The sequence below is a fragment of the Pelodiscus sinensis genome, chromosome 17 (assembly GCF_052426305.1).
Source record: "Pelodiscus sinensis isolate ZL-2025 chromosome 17, ASM5242630v1, whole genome shotgun sequence".
NCBI classification, from domain to species: domain Eukaryota; kingdom Metazoa; phylum Chordata; order Testudines; family Trionychidae; genus Pelodiscus; species Pelodiscus sinensis.
In genome coordinates, this window is record NC_143068.1 from 6,946,220 (window position 1) to 6,966,490 (window position 20,271).

At 45.6% G+C, this 20,271-nt stretch overlaps 1 protein-coding gene across 4 annotated transcripts in view; it reads right to left on the minus strand.

The window, feature by feature from the left end:
- PTPRT (protein tyrosine phosphatase receptor type T) overlaps positions 1–20,271 on the minus strand; it is a 1,034,103-nt gene that overhangs the window by 79,667 nt on the left and 934,165 nt on the right. For all 4 annotated transcript variants that reach the window (XM_075901353.2, XM_075901347.2, XM_075901351.2 and 1 more), the window contains one exon: positions 3,622–3,709. In XM_075901353.2, coding sequence (XP_075757468.2) covers positions 3,622–3,709 — 88 coding nt within the window. The remainder of the gene's footprint in view (positions 1–3,621; positions 3,710–20,271) is intronic.

Genomic DNA, 20,271 nt, shown 5'->3' on the forward strand with positions numbered 1-20,271 from the left:
TAGGCAAACCAAAAATGTCAAAAGAAGACAGAGTGACTTTAATTGTAGGAAAGCAATTTTTACCTACAAAAAGGAGTTTCTCAGTCTCATGTCCTATCAAAGACAAGGGATTTGAACATCAGATCAACAAGTGCTAACTGCTTGAAACTCATTAGCACCCTAAAGACTAACAAAACATGTAGATGGGCAAAACCCACTTCTTCATAGACACAGAGGCCAGCTCTTTGCCTTGCATCAAGGGTCAGACTGCATTTATTCTTTCTACATTCTGTATAGTGTCTACTAATCTCAGATTATTAATCTTTTCTTAAATAATTCCTTAAATAATAATTTGCATCGATTTAACAGTCTCAATTAACTTCAAGCATACAATGTTGTGAACATTTCCCCACAGTGTCATTTCCCATTCAACTTTTGATTTCACTATGGGTATTTTCCCAATGCACTGCACTTGGGCTACGTCTACACTGGCATGAATTTCCGAAAATGCTTTTAACGGAAAACATTTCCATTAAAAGCATTTTCGGAAAAGCACATCTAGATTGGCACTTTTGCAGAAAAGCGTCTGTGGCCAATCTAGACGCAGTTTTCCGCAAAAAAGCCCCGATCGCCATTTTCACGATTGGGGCTTTTTTGCAGAAAACAGTACTATGCTGCCTACACTGGCCCTTTTGCGCAAAAGTCTTTCGGAAAAAGACTTTTGCCCAAATGGGAGCAGCATAGTTTTTCCGGAAAAGCACTGATGATTTTACATGAGATCGTCAGTGCTCTTCCAGAAATTCAAGTGGCCAGTGTAGACAGCTGGCAAGTTTTTCAAGAAAAGCTGCTGATTTTCCGGAAAAACTTGCCAGTCTAGACACAGCCTTGGTGATCTCTTGAGACTTAAATTGGAAGTAACTATAGCTTAGTTGCTTCTGTCGTCCATCTTCAGCACTCTGCTTATTCAAAATTACCTCACATATTTTCCCCATTACACACACCACTCATAAATAAAATAGCACTTTTTTCTTCAAAAACACTGGGCAAATATTCACCCCAGTACTGCCATTTCCAATTTACACATGGAGAAACAGAACCAAGGAGGTTAAGTGACTTGCCCAATGCCACAGAGTAAATCAATTGGAAATAGAATTAAGGAATTCCTGATTTCCTTTCAAACCAGTGTTCCTGTGGCAGCACAGCTTCACAGGTGATTAATCAACCCACCCTGACTGGGCAAGGTTAATTAATCACCTGTGAACCTGTGCGGCCCCTCAGCTTAAAGAGAACACTGTTTCAAACCTGTAATTGTTCCTTTGGATTGAAAGGTTTCTAAACCAGTCTATATAGCATGCCCAACAACAACCTGTTCCTTGAGTTTTTAACATTACTGGTACCACAGATAGGGAAGCTGGGAAAAATTACTATTAGTGGATTTTGGTTCATGAAAGGTAAGTTCCCTAAAGCTACAGTATTAGTTCAATTTTTAAAATTTCCCCCTTCTTTATAGTGTGTTCATTCTATTTAGACATGAGCCTGAGCCATAAACTTGGGATCCAAATCTAGATCTTCTCAGCAGGCTGATGGAAACTATCTAGATCTAGGGTTATGGCTCAGACTCATTATTTTATTCTATTGCTGCATCATATTATACCCAGCTAACTGGAACATAGACAAATCAAACAAAACAAACCCAACCAACCGAATAAAATCATAGAATCCCAGGGCTGGACAAGACCTCAGGAGGTCATTGGTCCTGTTTTAGGCAGGAGGTTGGACTCAATCTCAACTAAATCATCCCAGCCAAGGCTTTGTCAAGCCAGGACTTAAAAACCTCTAGGGATGGAGATTCCACCACCTCCCTAGGTAACCCATTCCAGTACTTCACTACCCTTCTAGTGAAATAGTTTTCCTAATATCTAGCCTAGATCTCCCCCACTGCTCCCTGTTCTGCCATCTGTCACTACTGAGAAAATCAGTCAAACCTGAATTAAAAAAAAAAAAAAAAAAAAAAAAAAGATTTGGTTGGGGAATGACCAAGTGTCTGGGCAGAGGAAGAGCTTATTTTATTCAGCAGTGTTTTCCCAACCTGACTAATTATTATTATTAAATACATCGCATTGGGCTAGGCACCCTTTGAGCACATTTTAAAGGACTGTAAATTCTCCAGAGTAAGAACTCAATCTAAATTGTCAAAACAGAGGAAAGATATGAGACAAACATTATTATTAGCCCTATTAACAGGGAAATGAGACAGTCGCTTCTCTTACGGCACCCAGAAATCTGTGCCAGAAGCAAGAATGAACTCTAAATGTGGTGAGCCACAGTCAAGGGACTTAACCATAAGACCATTTTGTAACTTTGCAAGAAATACATTCTTTCCCTGGTCAACACAGATTGAATAAACCTAATTTTGCCCTCATTTTACATTAGTAAAACTCAACTAGCTTCAATGGGACTGTTAAAAAGTGTTAATTTGGGTTACTTGATTTGTTTCTTACATCAATGATCTACAGGTTGAACCTCTGTAGACCGGGACTCTGACCCAGCAACACACGTGGTCTGACATGACCACAGATGTTGCTGGAGTAGAGTACCAGGGGCAGAGGTTGCTGGCAGCTCAGAGTAGAGTTGGCAGGGTGGGGCTGGCAGAGCCAATGGGGTAGCAGAATCTACAGGGCACCAGAGCCAGCAGCTGGCAGGGCAGTGAAGCTAGTGGGGGGGGGGGGGGGGAAGGGGAAGGGAGAGCTTGCCAAGCCTGCATCTTGCAGGACCACCAGAGCTTGGACAGGGCTGCTGAGCCCACAGCTCACAGGGCTGCTGGAGCTCAGGCAGGTCTGCCGTGGTATGCAAGGCTGGGAGGTTGGGGAAAGGAGGCTGGGGAGAAGAGCTCAGTGGGGAGACTGGTACCCCCCAGTCCCAGACCTCTCCTGGTTCAGCAAACTCCCTTGTCTGGGAGCAGCCAGGTCCTGAGGGTGCTGAACCAGGGAGATCCAACCTGTAAATACCAAGTTTCTAATATAGCTTCCATACTGCCAAACACTTCTTAATAGAGAGAGAGGGTCCCAGGTACCTCCCTTCTTATTTACAATCCCACAATATCCCTGTAACAACTATACCAATTGTTTACTTGATCAGGGAAGATTGTGAAGTGTTTACAGCCATGCATTTTTAGCTGCTGTGATTTAGAAGGAGGAAATAATAACATAGTTCAATCCATGTGAGCAACCAGGTCTCTGGAAACCATCTGTGAGTGCTCTACTGAATATCAACTGCTATTCTAAGGGCAAAATTCTGTTCTCTGATCCACATCTCAACTCTGGTCTCCTCTTGAACTCCCATGGCATTAAAGACTCTATGTAGGTAGTGATACCTGGCTGTTGGTATCATAGTCCAATGTGAAAATCTGACAGCAGGAGTTTGCTCTGAAGTACAAAATCTGAAACACACAGCAAGGGCTGGGTGAGGGAAGGGAAGAGGAGAGGATCATAACAAGGATCATAGCTTAGCCTGCAAGTAACGAATTGCTCAAAGACTGGACATTTTGAGCCATGTTTATTTAGGCTCTCAAATATCTGCCCTTCCACCCAGATGCTTACAAACATACACAGTTAGCTCAATTTAATTTGAATGTGCACCTACAGGAGATAATGTTCCCATATCTATTCTTATTGCGGTTTTCATCTTCTTTGGCTGTATCCCAAGATGCCGTCTGCCCCTCAGGAAGAGCCTGAAAAATAAACCATGGCAGAATGTTTATAAAAAGAATGGCTATTGCCTTCAGGTGGTTTAACATGACAAAGCTGGGCAAAAATAAAGGCGATGAATAATTCAGTATTCAACCAACCAGACAGCTGTTTTTGAGGAGGAAAAGGCACAGCTCTGCAGAGATCATTAGTACCCTTTGGCTTCTGTTGGCTAAGTATCATTTTCCTTATGCAAGTATGGACCTAAAAGGTATGGGGAAGCATGTTTGCTTCTGGTGATATATTTATAGGGGAGTGACATTCCCTCTGCAGTGCAGGGTCTATGATGATTTCATAAACATATGCCCCTCAGAAAGACCAGATGGCTGAAATGCAAAACTCAATCTTGGAGGATATTTAAATTGAAAGTATATAGGGTGGATTCTCCTATTTCTGTATTAATAACATCATGATGCCAGTAATTACACCATACAAACTTTCTGCTGGTTTTCTTAAAGACATTCCTGCAAGGCTTTATTGTATTGCCCACACAGAAGAGTAATATAGCCATTGCCTTTATACTACACCGTAATGAGCATCAGATGCCGCATAAAATGTGTGCGCGCGCACACACTACTAAAAGATGCGCTCGTAATTATAAACCAGGATTTTATTTCTTAGAAGGGAAGGACCCCTATTCCACTGTTAACAGTTAGAACCACTCATGACTTTGGTCATGTGATTCCCTTTGGATATTGTTGGAATTGAAAGTTTTATTCTTTTTATATTTGTATTTTAGGTTTAATAATGTAACAACTTAAGGTAACACATTATCACATTTGATATTTCTTTAAACTAAGCCTTGTAGTAAGATATATATTTCTTTGTTTTAAAGCTTAGTGAGTTTAGAAAGTAAAGAGACAAGAGTTTTTGGTATTGTGTCTATGTTAAGGAGATTAGAAATATTGAAGGCCCGGGCCTTCGATATGAATTGTTTTGATTTTGCTTAATATAAAGCACTGCTGTTTACCTTTGAAGAATTTTGTGAAAGACTGTGTGATCGAGATAATGTGTGAAGGTCATCGTTAGAGCCAGATGGTCGAGAGAAGGGGGGTAATGCGGGTGAAGACAAACTGTAAAAGACAGACTGTGAAGAGATATACCGGCGTCAGAGGAACCATTAGTGCGTACCCACGGTCAAGAATTGATCAGATTGGCAGATTGACGGCGCTAAAGGTGAAGGCATCCCTAGAAACAACTGATTAACAATCCAGGACAGGATGAGCCTCTTGGAGATGTTTTGGGAATTATTAATGTCAACAAGATAACAGTAACTGGTCACAGACTGACACAGCAAAATCCATAGACTTCAACAGAAAAAGGAGGATTATAAAAGCAGGGTGCCTTGCTATGGAACTTTAGGTTAATCTTGTCACCAACTCCAGAAGAGCATTGGATTGCGACTGACAAAAGGCCCTGCTCTCCCTCTGTGATTGATCTGGCTGGCCACTAGATTGATCCAGACTCTGGACTGGTAACTATAACATCGTTGGGGGGACTGTCAGTGTGTGGTGTTTGTGTGTGTGAGTGACTGAAAAGCATATGTTACTGTTGTGTTCTCAATAAATGTGGCATACTGCCTTTTTCCCTATAAAAGATCTCGTGTGCTTCATTTAAACATAACTATATGACCAGGGCTTGACAAACGGTGGTAAAACCTACTCGCCAGCCCCCACACTGCACATGCGAAAGACCCGCATTGCGCATGTACACGCCGTCGGTGAATGGGGCGACCAGCTGAAATCTACTCACCACGGGCAAGTAGATTCAGTGATTTGTCGAGCCCTGAATATGACCATAGGGACCATTTCCCAAAGTGAATATCCTTAATAAATAGCAGGAAAACAGTGGTCCATGGGACATGACCATGGAGGCAGACTGTGAAACATGGCTTGGAGCATCCATAAATTGAGATGATCTCTTGAGACTTAACCAAAGGACTGTCAGCATGGCCAGTTCACAGCAGCAACAGCAGAAGCAGTGCTCTCTTTCGGAACACAGATGGCACTAACCATCTCTTGGGTGTCACTCACAGAGCCTCTCACAGCTGAGACAGAAAAGCACAATTCAAAAGCAGGAATTTTTAGCTGTAGCCATCCTGACCGTGCTCAATGTAAATTGAATGTAAACGGCAGCTCCTGCATATGTTCCCCTGAGATTTTCTGTCACTGCATTTCCCAAGCTCTACTTGCAAGCAGATGTTGTATTCCAAGAGAATCATAGCAATGTTATAAATTTAATAATTTAGGATTCTTAGGAAATAATGGTTCTTTTAATTCAATCCTTGTATTTTGCCTTCACTGGCAGCATCTGATTTGCAATAGCTCAAATTTTAAAATAAACTCTCATGCATCTGCACAAGTCATCCAAGTCTATTATTGTGTCTGAACTGGGATGGAAAAGAGACATCATAATTAGGATCTACAAATGTGACAGTACTATAAAACATGGAGTGATTCCATGGTAGATCTTGAATTTTCTCTCATAGGGTTTCAGGACAGATGATGTTGGGCATATCTCTGAGTGCTGTTAACAACAACAAGCAAGGCAAGTCCAAATTCAAGGAGTAAAGAGGTGATAACAGTAATCGGTGAGATCTTTGATCATGCAACTCTTTGCTTTTACAGAGAGCTGCTATCTATCTAATAGCAGCTGAGCTCCTGAGCAAAAATATACAAAGTAGGTGTCAGAAACTCATTTTCATCTTCAAAGACAAGGGGGGAAAAGCTGCCTTATTTTTACATTAGAATCTAGTTACAGTAGATTGACCAGAGCATGGAAACAGTCCTCAGTAATCTAATAATAGTTGAGATGAAAGTCTCACCTCATCATATTTATACCAGGGTGAGACTATGTTGTCCAAAGGGGATGCAATCAGACCCAGTAAATTCCACATTTTTAGGAAAGGGTTAGATAATAAGACAGAATATCACATTGCTTCTATATTAATCCATAGTACACCCACATCTCAGGTACTGCATGTAGATCTGGTCACAATCTCAAAAAGATATATTGCAATTAGAAAAGATACAGAAAAGGGAAAGAAATATTAGAGTATGGAATGACTTCCGTATAAGGAGAGATTAATAAGACTGGGACTTTTCAGCCTAGAAAAGAGGCAGCTAAGGGGGATATATAGCAGATGTATATAGCATTGGCCAAACTGGACAGTCCCTATGTAAAAGAATCAATGGACACAAATCAGATATTAGGAATGGCAACATACAAAAACGTGTAAGGGAACACTTCAATCTTCCTGGACACACAATTGCAGATCTAAAGGTAGCCATCCTGCAGCAAAAAAACTTCAGGACCAGACTTCAAAGAGAAACTGCTGAGCTACAGTTCATCTTCAAGTTTGACACAATCAGCTCTGGATTAAACAAAGACTGTGAATGGCTTGCTAACTACAAAAGCAGCTTCTGCTCTCTTGGAATTCACACCTCCAGATCAGCTACAAGAAGTGGGCCTCATCCTCCTTCCTCTGTAGCATGGGGCATGGAAGGTTTTTCGCCTTCCTCTGTAGCATGGGGCATGGATCACAGCTGGAGGATTCTCTGCATCTTGGGGTCTTCAAAGTATTTGAGGGCTTCAATATCTGAGATATAGGTGACAGGATTATTCTAGGAGGGGTGGGTGAGATTCTGTGGCCTGCATTGTGCAGGGGGTCAGACTAGATGATCATAATGGTCCCTTCTGACCTTAAAGTCTATGAGTCTATGAGTCCTTGATTGGATCCACCTCGTCATCTCCAGCCTGATTCTGGCCTGCATATTTCTGCCTGCCTCTGGAAATTTCCACTACATGCATCTGACGAAGTGGGTCTTTACCCACAAAAGCTTATGTTCCTACACTTCAGTTAGTCTATAAGGTGCCACAGGACTCCTCACCGCTTTTGCAGATTCAGACTAACCCGGCTACTCCTCTGATAATTTATCATGGACACTCTAATTGACAATATCATCTAAAGAAGTGGGTTGTGCCCTTGAAAGCTCATGATACCATCTACATTTTGTTTGTCTCTAAGGGTATGTCTACACTACCCTCCTATTTCGAAATAGGAGGGTAATGTAGGCATACCGCAATTGCAAATGAAGCCCGGGATTTGAATTTCCCGGGCTTCATTTGCATAAGCGGGGCGCCGCCATTTTTAAATCCCCGCTCATTTTTAAATCCCCTGCTCATTTAAATCCCCGCTACACGCGGCACGAACTAGGTAGTTCGAACTAGGCTTCCTAGTTCGAACTACCGTTACTCCTCGTGGAATGAACTAGCGGGGTAGTGTAGACATACCCTAAGGTGCTGCTATTTGTTGCTTTTAAGTTTAATGTGGAGAAAGTAAAGAAGAAAATGTTACTTACTCAGAACATAAAAACTAAGTGTCTCATAATGAAATTAATAAGCAGAAGGTTTAAAACAAACAAAAGAAAGTATTTCTTCACACAATGCACAATCAACAGTCAACCCAGGGAAATCCTTGCTAGAGGCTGTTGTGAAGGCCAAGACTATACAAAGGTTCAAAAAGAACTGGGTAAGTTCATGGAGGACAGGTGCATCAATAGCCAGGGACAATGCTCTGAGGTGCCCTACCATCTGTTTGCCAGAGGAAGAGGTGACAGGATAAATCACTTGATAACTGCTGTTATTTTTATTCCCTCTGAAGCACCTGGCATTGGCCACTGTAGGAAAATAGGATACTGGGCTAGATGGATTATTGATTTGACTTAACAGGGCTGTTCTTCTGTTCAAATAACTTTGTTCTGCCATTGATTTGAGCATATTTTCCATTAAAATTGAAGGGGATTTCTGCTGAAATAAAACACTGGCCTGGCATGGCCTCAGAAGATCCAAGAAGAAGGTGATCATTGTTCTCTGTGAATACTGAGGCATTTTACTCTTTACTAAAATACCAATCTGTGTTTGAATGGAAGTAGGGATGTAAAATCTTGTGTAATCAGTTAATTGGTTAAATGTCACACTTAAATGGCCCTCTGCTTGTGACCAGGCACAGCGGGCCTAGATGGGCTGGAGCAGTTCCCTGCTCATGGCATGGTAGTCCTCGCCAGTGTGGAGTGGCCTGTGGGAGAGCCTCCCACCTGGGGTGGACCTGGATGAACTTGGAGCCCCCCCCAGCACAGCACTGGTGGCCGGGTGCTCCAGCCTGGCTGGGTCTGCTGCACTATGGACTGTTCCAGTAAAGCTGGGCCCACCATGGATGGGGGCTGCTCAGGCCAGGCTGGGTCTACCACACCGTGCCACAGGTGAGGGCTGCTCCTGTTGGGCGAGGCCCACAGCACCATGCCGTGGGGAGCTACTGCACCTAGGGTAGCCAGATGGCTGAAACAAAAATACTGAACACCCCCCAAAAAAACCACTGGGAAAAAATTTTGTTGAAATTTTTGGGGACCAAAGTTTTGAGCAAAAAAAGAAAGAGTCACTGCACCTTTAAATCCCCCTTTAAATCCTGCCTTTAAAAGGGGGGGGAGGACTGGCCAGGAAGGGAGCGGTGCTGGCCGGGAAGGGGGGGCCTGGAAACAGCTAATGGGGGGGGCAATAGGGCTGGCCAGGGAAGATGGGGAGGCAACGGGAAGCAGGGCTTGTCGTGGGGGGGAGGGGTCAGGCAGAACGGGGCTGGCTGCGGGATATCGGGGGAGGGGGAACCGGCCGGGAGGAAGGGTAGCCGGAAGCAGAGCTGGCAGGGGAGGGGGGTGGAGGTGATGCAGCGGCACTGGCCGTGGAGATCAGGAAGAGGAACGGGCCAGTGGGAAGCAGAGTTGGGGCCGCGGGGCTGGCCGGGAGGAAGGGGGGGGCCGGGAGGAAGCAGAGCTGGTGGAGGTGGGGAGAGGTGCAGTGGCAATGTCTGGGGGAGATCAGGAAGAGGAATGGGCTGGCAGGAAGCAGAGCTGGCGGGGGTGTGTGTGCAGGAGGGCTGGCTGTGGAAGATCAAGAGGGGAAGGGGGGAGAACCGGCTGGCTGAGAAGGGGGGGTGAGCAAATTGGCCGGCGGGGAGCGGGACTGACCTGGGCACTTGCTGCCTGTCCCGCGCAGGCTCCTGGTGACGCATGAGTGAGGAGGAGGCTTCCCCTCCTCCTCAGACTCAACCGACAGAGGACTCCTGGCTGTAATTGCGGCCACGCCTCCCAGCTCGGACTCCCAGCTGCTCTTCCCACCCCCTCCAGGCTTCCGTCCAGTGCACAGCTGGAAAAATCAGAAAATACCGGACATTGAACATGTCTGGTATTTTCTGATTTTTTTTTCCAGACAGAGCGCACAAATACCGGACTGTCCGGTACAATACCGGATACCTGGCAACCCTAACTGCACCCTGTTGGGCTGTGCACCTTTGCCTGCAGCATGGTGCAGCGGGCCTGGCTGGGCTGTGGCACTCCTTGCTGTGGTATGGCCAGCCTCGCTGGGCTGAATCAGCCCCCCCCCCCGTGGTGTGTGTGTGTGTGTGGGGGGGGTGGAGCTGCTCCAGACTGGCTGGACTGTTGGTTTACCAGTGACATCACTAAATGGGAGGGCATATTTCCAGTTTGGTTAAGGCACAGTTTCACTTATTTATAGACAAGATGAATAGGGTTGCCAAATGGTTGAACCAAAAATATTGAACCGCTTCCCCACTCCCAACAAAAAAAACCCCACCAGGCAAAAAATTGTCTTGAGGAAAAAAAAGGGGGAGACCAAAGTTGTTGAGCAAAAATAAATAAATTATATATATATATATATATATAAACCCAGTGTGACCCCTTTAAGAAATGCTTTTGAGGATTTTTGGTCCTAATAGGCCAGACAGCTCCCCTGTGGAACTCAGGATTTTTGCCTCCTGTTCAGGAAAAAATCAGAATGTTCCAGACATTTTAGGTGAACTTTTTTACCGGACAGGAGGAGAAAATACCGGACTGTCTGGGTCAATACCGGACACCTGGCAACCCTAAAGATGAATAAACTAGAATACACTTACCTCTAACCAGTGGATCTGTGTTCAGCAATGTTATAAACAGAAGTATGGCTATTAACATTTGCATCTACAGATGAACTGGAAGTGCAAAAATATCAGGCACAAATTAAACTGCATCCAGAAAAGGGAGACCATGCCAGAAATTCTAACTTGGAAGTTTTCCTTAGGTTTCAAGCATTTCAGCACTACTAAGATGGGACAGGATTTGTGTTAGGAACACAGTATCAAAAACTTTTAACCAGTTTTCATTCTGCCAATTTGGAAGTCAAAATATTTTTATTATTTATAGTAGGGTGGATAAAGTCATGATTAAAAAAAATCAGTATACTGTATCCAAATTTAAATCAGATGTTTTATTTATGTGCTATTAATTCTTACTTTTTTTTCTAATTTTATATGCTTGACAATGAATATTCTGCCCTTGTTTATTTAGTTAACAGCTTTCTAGTCATTTATAGAATTTCAGTGTTCACAAGATCTGGGCGTTACTTTTCAATGCTCTTTTACTGGAGAAGTTTTTGTAAAATTTAAAGAAGATCCTTACCAGTAAATTGTTCTATAAAGTACAGATAACTAAAGGATTCTATTCCCTCAGATGTACATGGAATTTGTAGCGATCTGGAAGTAAGGAATGTGTTAAAACCCAGAGTTTACACACAATAGACAGTGAGAAGTCCATCCTGATGTGCCTGAAATACCAGCCACAAAGTCAAAAATAAAAAAAATGTCCCAGTAGTGCAGCATGGGTTTGCAGTAAGCTCTTTACTTCTGAGGAACTGAACCAAAGCTGTCCTCAGCCACAAGTGAAAATTAATCTGGGTATCTGTCCACCCCATCTTCCACCAGGGCTTAATGTAACTAAAGTTTCTTAGAGGTACTGTTGTGTCACACTCTTCTGTGCAGTGGGCAGGCAGGTTGGGGTACATGATACAACAATACCTGTAAGAAGTTTAAGTGTGGGGTAAAGTGTGGGAGGAGGGTCAGGGCAGGGGCAGAGGTATGGGGGTGCATGCAGGAATCAAGGTTGGGCGCTATGAGGCAGGACTCAGGCAGGGGGCTGGAGACATGGTGGGCTCAGAACAGGGGAGAGGTAGGGGGTCAAATATTCAGGGTAGGGGGCTCAAGGCAGGGGACTGGAGGGTATAGGCATGAGTGCAGGGGGTCAAGGGCACCATTTTTGGGGATAGGCAGGTTGCAGCAGCACATATCAGTCTCTGTGTGTTGTTTTTTTCTCCTTCCTCTGACTCTCAGCAAGCAAGGAAAAGTGCAGAGTCTGCTGCATTCCTCTTGCTCTTGGCTGTCCCGGTGAGGAACACAGCAGATTCTGAACTTTCTCTCGCTAGCAAGAGTCAGAGGAAGCAGGAAAGAGAAAAAAAGCAACACAAAGGAACCACCACTATGTGTGGCTGCAGCCTCCCACCCTCCAAAATGGTGGCAGAGAGTTCAGCCCCTTTACCTCATCTGCTAAGCACGGCAGCCAGTTGGAAGCCTTGGGAGCCAGATAGAGAGTGCTCTATCCCCCCCACTGCAGGTAAGTGCCACAACCAGACGGCTTCTTGCTGGAACACTGCGCTGGGGCGCACCAGTCTACTTTCACCCTTTCATACCGGCAGTCTTTGCTTATAGGAAGTTTAGACCAGGATCAGCAAAGGCTGCTGTAAATTAGAACCAAAGTGGTTCTGATGGCTGAATGAGTGACTTTTAAACAAGTCATGTCCACATTATGCCTCAGTCTGACCAACATTATCAATCTCTGTTGCTGGAGTCACATTTTATTCGTATGCATACAGATTTATTAAATAACAAACGCACTGAATATATAAAATATACTGAATATACAATATTCTGCTCTGCACTGATTAGGCCTCAACTGGAGTATTATGTCCAATTCTGGGCAACACATTTCGGGCTCGTCTACATTGGCCCCTTTTCCGGAAGGGGCATGTTAATTTCACAAGTCGTAATAGGGAAATCCGCGGGGGATTTAAATATCCCCCACGGCATTTAAATAAAAATGTCCGCCGCTTTTTTCCGGCTTTTAGAAAAGCCGGAAAAGAGCGTCTACACTGGCCCCGATCCTCCGGAAAAAGCGCCCTTTTCCGGAGGATCTTATTCCTACTTCAAAGTGTAGACGCTCTTTCTAAAAGCCGGAAAAAAGCGGCGGACATTTTTATTTAAATGCCGCGGGGGATATTTAAATCCCCCGCGGATTTCCCTATTACGACTTGTGAAATTAACATGCCCCTTCCGGAAAAGGGGCCAATGTAGACGTAGCCTTCAGAAAAGATGTGGAGAAACTGGAGAATATCTAAAGAAGAGCAACAAAAATGATTAAAGGTCTAGAAAGCATGACCCGTGTGGGAAGACTGAAAGAATTAGGTTTGTTTAGTTTGGAAAAGAGAAGACTGAGAGGGGACATGATAGCAGTTTTTGAGAACCTAAAATGTTGTTAAAAGGAGAAATGAGAAAAATCTTAATCTCTGATGACAGGACAAGAAGCAATGAGCTTAAATTGCAGCAAGGGAAGTTTCAGATGGACATTAGGAAAAAATTCCTAACTGTCAGGATGTTTAAACACTGGAATAAATTGCTTAGGGAGACTGTGGAATCTCCATCTCTGGAGATATTTAAGAACAGGTTAGATAGACACCTATCAGGGATGATCTAGATGGTGCTGCTGTGTGGGCAGGGGACTGGACTTGATGGCTTCTTGAGGTCCCTCCCAGTTATAGAGTTCTATGATTTACTTGTGAAGATCTAGAGCAAACATTGGGCCATAGGTATATCAGGTGTGCCAAAAAATCACCTGTTTCTTGTTGCTGACAAATTCTTGCATTCAAAAGTGTAACCCAAATGCTCACACATTACATGCACCTACAATTCTTGCTTTGTACACATCAGTGTAGCGTTCTCTGCCCATAACTGGTGTGTATATTTTAAATCACACACTTGGCTTAAAATGTTGCCATTATTTATTATAAACTTATGTAACAAGAGGAGGGAGGCTTATTTTACAGTGATTTGGTTTCTCAGCAGTAGTCTGGAGAGAAAATTTACAGAGATAAGAGACTGCCATGGGAAGAGGGATGAGCCTGGCTATCATAAGGGTAAAATTATTTGACAGCAGGTCACTGAATAGATTTTAATTTATGAGACCTGCTTGTAGGTGACTCAGGGTATGTCTACACTAGAAAGTTAGTTCGAACTAACGGACGTTAGTTCGAACTAACTTTCCTATGCGCTACACTAGCGCTCCGCTAGTTCGAATTTGAATCGAACTAGCGGAGCGCTTAGTTCGAACTAGGAAAACCTCATTTTACGAGGACTAACGCCTAGTTCGAACTAGCTAGTTCGAACTAAGGGCTGTGTAGCCCTTTAGTTCGAACTAGTGGGAGGCTAGCCCTCCCCAGGTTTCCCTGGTGGCCACTCTGGCCAACACCAGGGAAACTCTATGCCCCCCTCCCGGCCCCGGACCCCTTAAAGGGGCACGGGCTGGCTACGGTGCCCGTGCCAGGTGCAAGCCTGCCAGCACCCAGCTAGCAGACCCTGCACCTGGCACGGCACAGAGCCACCCACCCGATGCCTCCCAGCCCACCCCCTCTTGCCGGGACCAGGCTGGCGGCTCCCGGGAGCTTGCCCTGGACCGCAAGAGGCGGGCACCTTCCTGGGCTAGTGCGGACATCGTGGACCTCGTCCACGATCTCCGCACTAGGCACAGGAAAGTGGCCGTCTAGGGCAGGAGAGCTGCCAGCCTGGCCACCCAGGAGCAGGTGTGCATGAAAATCAAGGGGGTCCACTGAGACCCCCGACCCTGAGCCCTGAGCTTACAATGGCCGTCCTGGGTCAGACCAAAGGTCCATCTAGCCCAGTAGCCTCTCTGCCAACAGCGGCCAACCCTAGGGACCCTGGAGGGGATGGACCGAAGACAATGACCAAGCCATTTGTCTCGTGCCATCCCTCTCCAGCCTTCCACAAACTTTGGGCAGGGACACCACTCCTACCCTCTGGCTAATAGGACTCCATGGACCCAACCTCCATCACTTGATCTCACTTCCCTTTAAACTCTGTTCTAGTTCTAGCCTTCACAGCCTCCTGCAGCAAGGAGTTCCACAGGTTAACTATTTGCTTTGGGAAGAAGAACAACTTTCTCTTACTAGTTTCAAGCCTGCTACCCATTCCTTTCCTTTGGTGTCCTCTAGTCCTTCTTTATGGGAACTCAGGAAGAACTTTTCTGAATGCACCCTCTCCACCCAACCCCTGCTTTTAGAGACCTCTATCCTGTCCCCCCTCCGTCTCCTCTTTTCTAAGCTGAACAGTCCCAGTCTCTGTAGCCTCTCTTCATCTGGGACCTGTTCCCAACCCCTGATCATGTTAGTTGCCCTCCCCTCTCCCAGCCTTTCTCTTCCCCTCTCCCACCTCCTTTTCCCAGTCTCCCCCAGTTTTTTTCAATAAAGACAGAGTCAATGTTGGAAGAAACATTAGCTTTATTTTGTACATCAATAAGAAGGGGGGCTAGGGAAGGGCAAGTGGAAGAAGGTGAGGGAGGAATGGGGCACGAGCCCCCGATGGGGAGGACTGGGCTGGCTCTGCGGGCTTCTGGGGGTGGAAGCTCTCCTGCAGCCCCCCAATTACTCCCTCTCCCCAGATGGCAGCCTGCGGCAAGTGCAGCCGGGCTGATGGCCGAGTGGTGTGATGTGCCCAGTGTGGGCACTCAGGGCACTCCAAGCCAGAACTTCTTTGCAAGCGGGGCACCCCTTAGAACTGTGTGTCCGGGGTGGGGGTCGGGACCCTTTAAGCGCAGCCCTCGGCTAGCCTGAGACAGTATCTCCACGCTCTAAGTCCTCCTTTTATGCCCTGCCGGCACTGCTTCCGGCCATCATTAAGCCCTGTTCAGAGTCCACTCAATGTGGACTTACTAGTTCGAACTAGCAAAACGCTAGTTCGAACTAGTTTTTAGTTCTAGATGCGTTAGTTCGAACTAGCTTAGTTCGAATTAACTAATTCGAACTAAGTTAGTTCGAACTAGCGCTGTAGTGTAGACGTACCCCCAGATACTAAACTATACATCAGGTTTGGGCAATAATTTTTGGTGCAGGGGGGTCACTCCAAGATTTCGGTACATGATCAAAGGCTGCACTTTTCTGTGGAGGGGGTGCAGGGTCTAGGTTGGAGGTTGGGTGCAGAAGGGCGCATGGGGTAAGGGACTGGGATGCAGGAGATGGTGCGAGGTCTTAGAGGGAGTTTAGGTGGAGGAGGGGGTTGTGACCTGGGTCAGGGGATTGGAGTGTAGAGTCAGGGAGGGAGTGTGGGTGCAAGAGAGGGTTCCAGCCTGGGGGGAGGGATGTAGGAGGGGGTAGAAGGTCAGGGAGGGAGTTGTCACCTGGGGCAGGGGGTGCAGAGGGTTTGGATGGTGATCTGGGGAGGGAGTTGGGGGTGAAGGAGGGGCAGGGGTGCCAGAGGCAGGCACTGGCTGGGAGGAGTTTACCTAAGTGTCTCCTGCCCAGCAGGCTGCAGCACCTGCAAGGCAGCACCAGCCCACGCTGCTCCCCCCACGTGGCTCTCAACTTGTCCTGGGGGAACAGGCTTGCGCTGCCCCAGTCTTTCAGGCAAATCTCTCAGTTCCAATTAGGTGGCTGTTTCCACCCAATAGGAGCTGAGAGATTGTGCTAGGGGCAGGGAGATCGCACAAAGCCTCCCCTTCTCTGCAGCGCAGGGAGACACAGGGACTGTGTTTTAAACTGCTGCAGTTGTGTGCCTGAGGGTCCTGGCAGGCGGGTCCGCGGGCTGGATCCAGTGGCGTGGCAGGCCAGACTTGGCCTCATGCCGTATTTTGCCCAGCCCTGCTATACAATATATAAAACCACAATTCATTGTGGAAGAGGTATAAACCAGAGGATTAGCCCCACTGTCATTAAAAATTCTGTAGCACTTCTTGCAGAATAAAATTGTTAGCCTTCTGTTCAGCTAAATTCTAACTGGGATCATATATTCTGTGAATCTGAATTACCCATAGTAGTTTTAACAGTATATGGTTACTCTCCCTAACTTTGTAGTGTTGGTGATGGTGGCTGCAGCTGCATTTTGGCAATGGGTGAAGCATTCCCTATGTAATGTGTACTGCACGCCAAACCTTCTAACATGATTAAGCAAATCTAGATGACTTCAGAGCAGTTTGGCCTTGACTTCAGATCAAGCAGAAGTTTGTATGTGATTTTTGAAACTGTGGAGTATTTAATGATATCTCTTGGGATGAAAGGGCTTATGTAAATCTACAGTATATATTACCATCATGTATACAAACGGTTAGTACTTTCTGGGGACAGGCCTATATAATGGAGAGAAAGTTGCATTCATGTTTTTATGCTAATGAATTATTTTGAGAATGACCTACTCCAATGCCAAGAGCGACATGCACTCAAGCAACTGTTTATTTTCTCATTTAGCATAAAGATGTAAATCTTTGGAGGACAGTTATTTGCAATTTTGATTACCATTCATGGGGGCAAAAGGTTACTCGAGTACATCCCGTTTGGATCTACAAGGGTATGTCTACACATCAAAGTTAATTCAAAATAACTTTACTATTGTCTACACAGCCAAACTGCTATTTTGAAATAAATTCAAAATAGCAGAGCACTTATTTCAAATTTGATAAACCTCATTCTACGATGAATAACGCCAAATTTGAAATAGATAATTCGAAATAAGTGCTGTGTAGATATTATTTCAAAATAGGGGGTGTCCAGCCTTCCCAGGGTGCCCTAGTGGCCACTCCAGCCTCAAACAAGAACACTCCTCTCCCTCCCTCCCCCTCCCCAGAGCCCTTAAAGGAGTTGACTCTGGCCATAGTGCCTGGGCCAGCTCCAAGCCTGCCAACCCAGAGCCAGCAGTCACTGCCCCTGACCCAGTGGCCCCAAAACATGAGCCAGCAAGCCACTGGCAGCCAGCCCTCCACCGCTCCCCAGGAACAGCCTGTCAGCTCCCAGGAGCCTGACAGGGCCTGGAGAAGGCGGATGCCTTCCTGGTCTAGGGTGGAGATCAGGGTGGACATTACTCAGGTTTGGGGGGGGATAACCCCAATGTCCATGATTTCTGCACTGGACGAAGGAACGTGGCTGTCTATGACAAGATAGCTGCCAGCCTGGCCACCAAAGGCCACATGCGAACCCAGGAGCAGGTTCGCATGAAAATCAAGTTGGTCCAGCAAGACCCCCAACCCTGAGCTTCCCCTCCCCCTTCTTCCCCTTGGTTCCCCCTTCCATCTCCCTCCTCCCAGGTTTCCCCTTCCCCTCTCCCACCCTCTTTCCTCCCCTCTCCTACCTCCTTTCTCCAGTCTCACCAGTTTCATCCCTCCCCCCCCCCCATTTTGTTAAATAAAGAGAGTTTGTGTTTATGAAAATACGTGTACTTTATTTGACATCAGGAAGGGGGGCTGGGAGGGTAAGTGGAATGAAGTGGGGGAGGAATGAGGCACAAGCCCAGTGGGGCAGACCAGGAAGGCTCTTAGTGCTCCTCAGTGTGGAAGCTCTCCCACAGGGCCTCCTGGATACTGACAGCCCCCTGATGGACCTCCTGGATGGCAGCCTGCAGAAAGTGCAGCCAGGCTCACAGCAACGCATTCACGAGAAGCACCAGAGTGCCCAGGGGCCGCTCCGGCTTCATGTTGCAGAGTGCTGTGGTGTCCCGAGTGAGGGCAACCAGAGCTCGCATAGACACAAATGCTTTGCTGTCCCTCATCAAGGTAGGCAAGCAAGCAGGGAAAGCTGAGAACCGGCTGCCCCGGGTGGGGGTCCCTTTAAGCACAAGCCTCAGATAGCCTCAGGCAGCAGCCAGGGCTGGCTTTAGGAAGTGTGGAGCCCAATTCGAACAGTTTTGGCGCCTCCCCCCCATCCAGGATTTTTTTGTTGAGAAAAAAAAAGCACCCACACAACAAAGAACAACCACACACAAATATCAGTAGATCTGATCTGATCTGAAGTACATCTGATCAAAATGTATATCAATATGTATATCATTTAAAAAAAAAATGCCATCCTCTATTATGCAAAATTTTACACAAAATTAAATCAGTTGCCTTAAGTGTAGGTCAAATATTTTCAATTGCAAACTATCCAATCTTTTCAATAAAGTTTAAAGTTTGATTTTTAAAAAGTTACCACAGAGCGTTGCAGTTTTCTGTTACGATTTACTTTATAGCAAGTAAAGCAAAATACTTTTGCTAAGTAAATAGCAAAAATGGAGTCTTTGTTAAGAAAGTGTCAGTTCTGTGGTCAAATTCCAGTCCTTAGTGATTTCAGCACCACTGGTTTCACTAGCTAATATGGTACTTCACCACCACTGCCTTCTTTGCACTGCCATTCAACACATTGCCTGCATGTTGAGTCCAAGGTCAGTCTACACAAGATTTTATCAGTGATTGTTGCTCAAGCGATCACTGAGACAAGACAAGGACTCTCAATTGATTTTAGTCAGCTCTGCCTTTAAACACTGGGGCTACGTCTACACTGGCATGATTTTCCGGAAATGCTTTTAACGGAAAAGATTTCCGTTAAAAGCATTTTTGGAAGAGCGCGTCTAGATTGGCAGGACGCTTTTCTGCAAAAGCACTTTTTGCGGAAAAGCGTCCGTGGCCAATCTAGACACGCTTTTCCACAAAAAAGCCCCGATCGTCATTTTCACGATCGGGGCTTTTTTTGCAGAAAAGAAATCTCTGCTGTCTACACTGGCCCTTTTGCACAAAAGTCTTTCAGAAAAATACTTTTGCCCGAACGGGAGCAGCATAGTATTTCCGCAAAAGCACTGACAATCTTACATGAGATTGTAAGTGCTTTTGCGGAAATTCAAGCGGCCAGTATAGGCAGCTGGCAAGTTTTTCCACAAAAACAAATGGTTTTGCAGAAAAACTTGCCAGTCTAGACACAGCCTGGATGTAAAGTGTCATATATAAGTGAGGACTCCCAAATAGACTCTACACCACCAGAAATAAAACCTGTTTCCAACTTCTGTGACTTTCAGTTAGATGTGACTCACTATCCTCTGCTTAGTGTTCAAATTATGGTAGACCCTAAGCCAGGTCATATTAAGTTCAGGTCTTTTACCTTTTAATCATACGATATGGATTACAACATTTCATTCTCCCAGCTCCAAGTCTTAAGTGAATTTCGACCCAAAAGAGCCAAAATTGAGCACCTAGACACAGCAAGTGTGTCTACTGATCTCTGTGGCAAAGTAGGTATGTCTATATAAATAAGGTCTGCTCATGAAGCCTTTTCCTACAGTTGATTAACAGATGGCAGTAGATAGCTCATTCAGACCACTGGCTGATAACAGTTAGTCACCCTGACCAGTCATTAACCAGAGTCATGGACTCACCCTACTCTCCATTCTCTCTATGATTCTCTGAAGACCTGTGAAAAAAAAGGAGGGTGGAAAGGGAAACCAAAGGGCGAGACCTCTCTAAATTCACCAATCAAAGAGCAGTATTGCCAACCCAAAAATCATAAGGAACACCTACACAAAGTTATGAGAATGGTCTACAAAAATAGCATCACCCTGTCCCCCCTCCCACTGACACCTCCCCTCCTG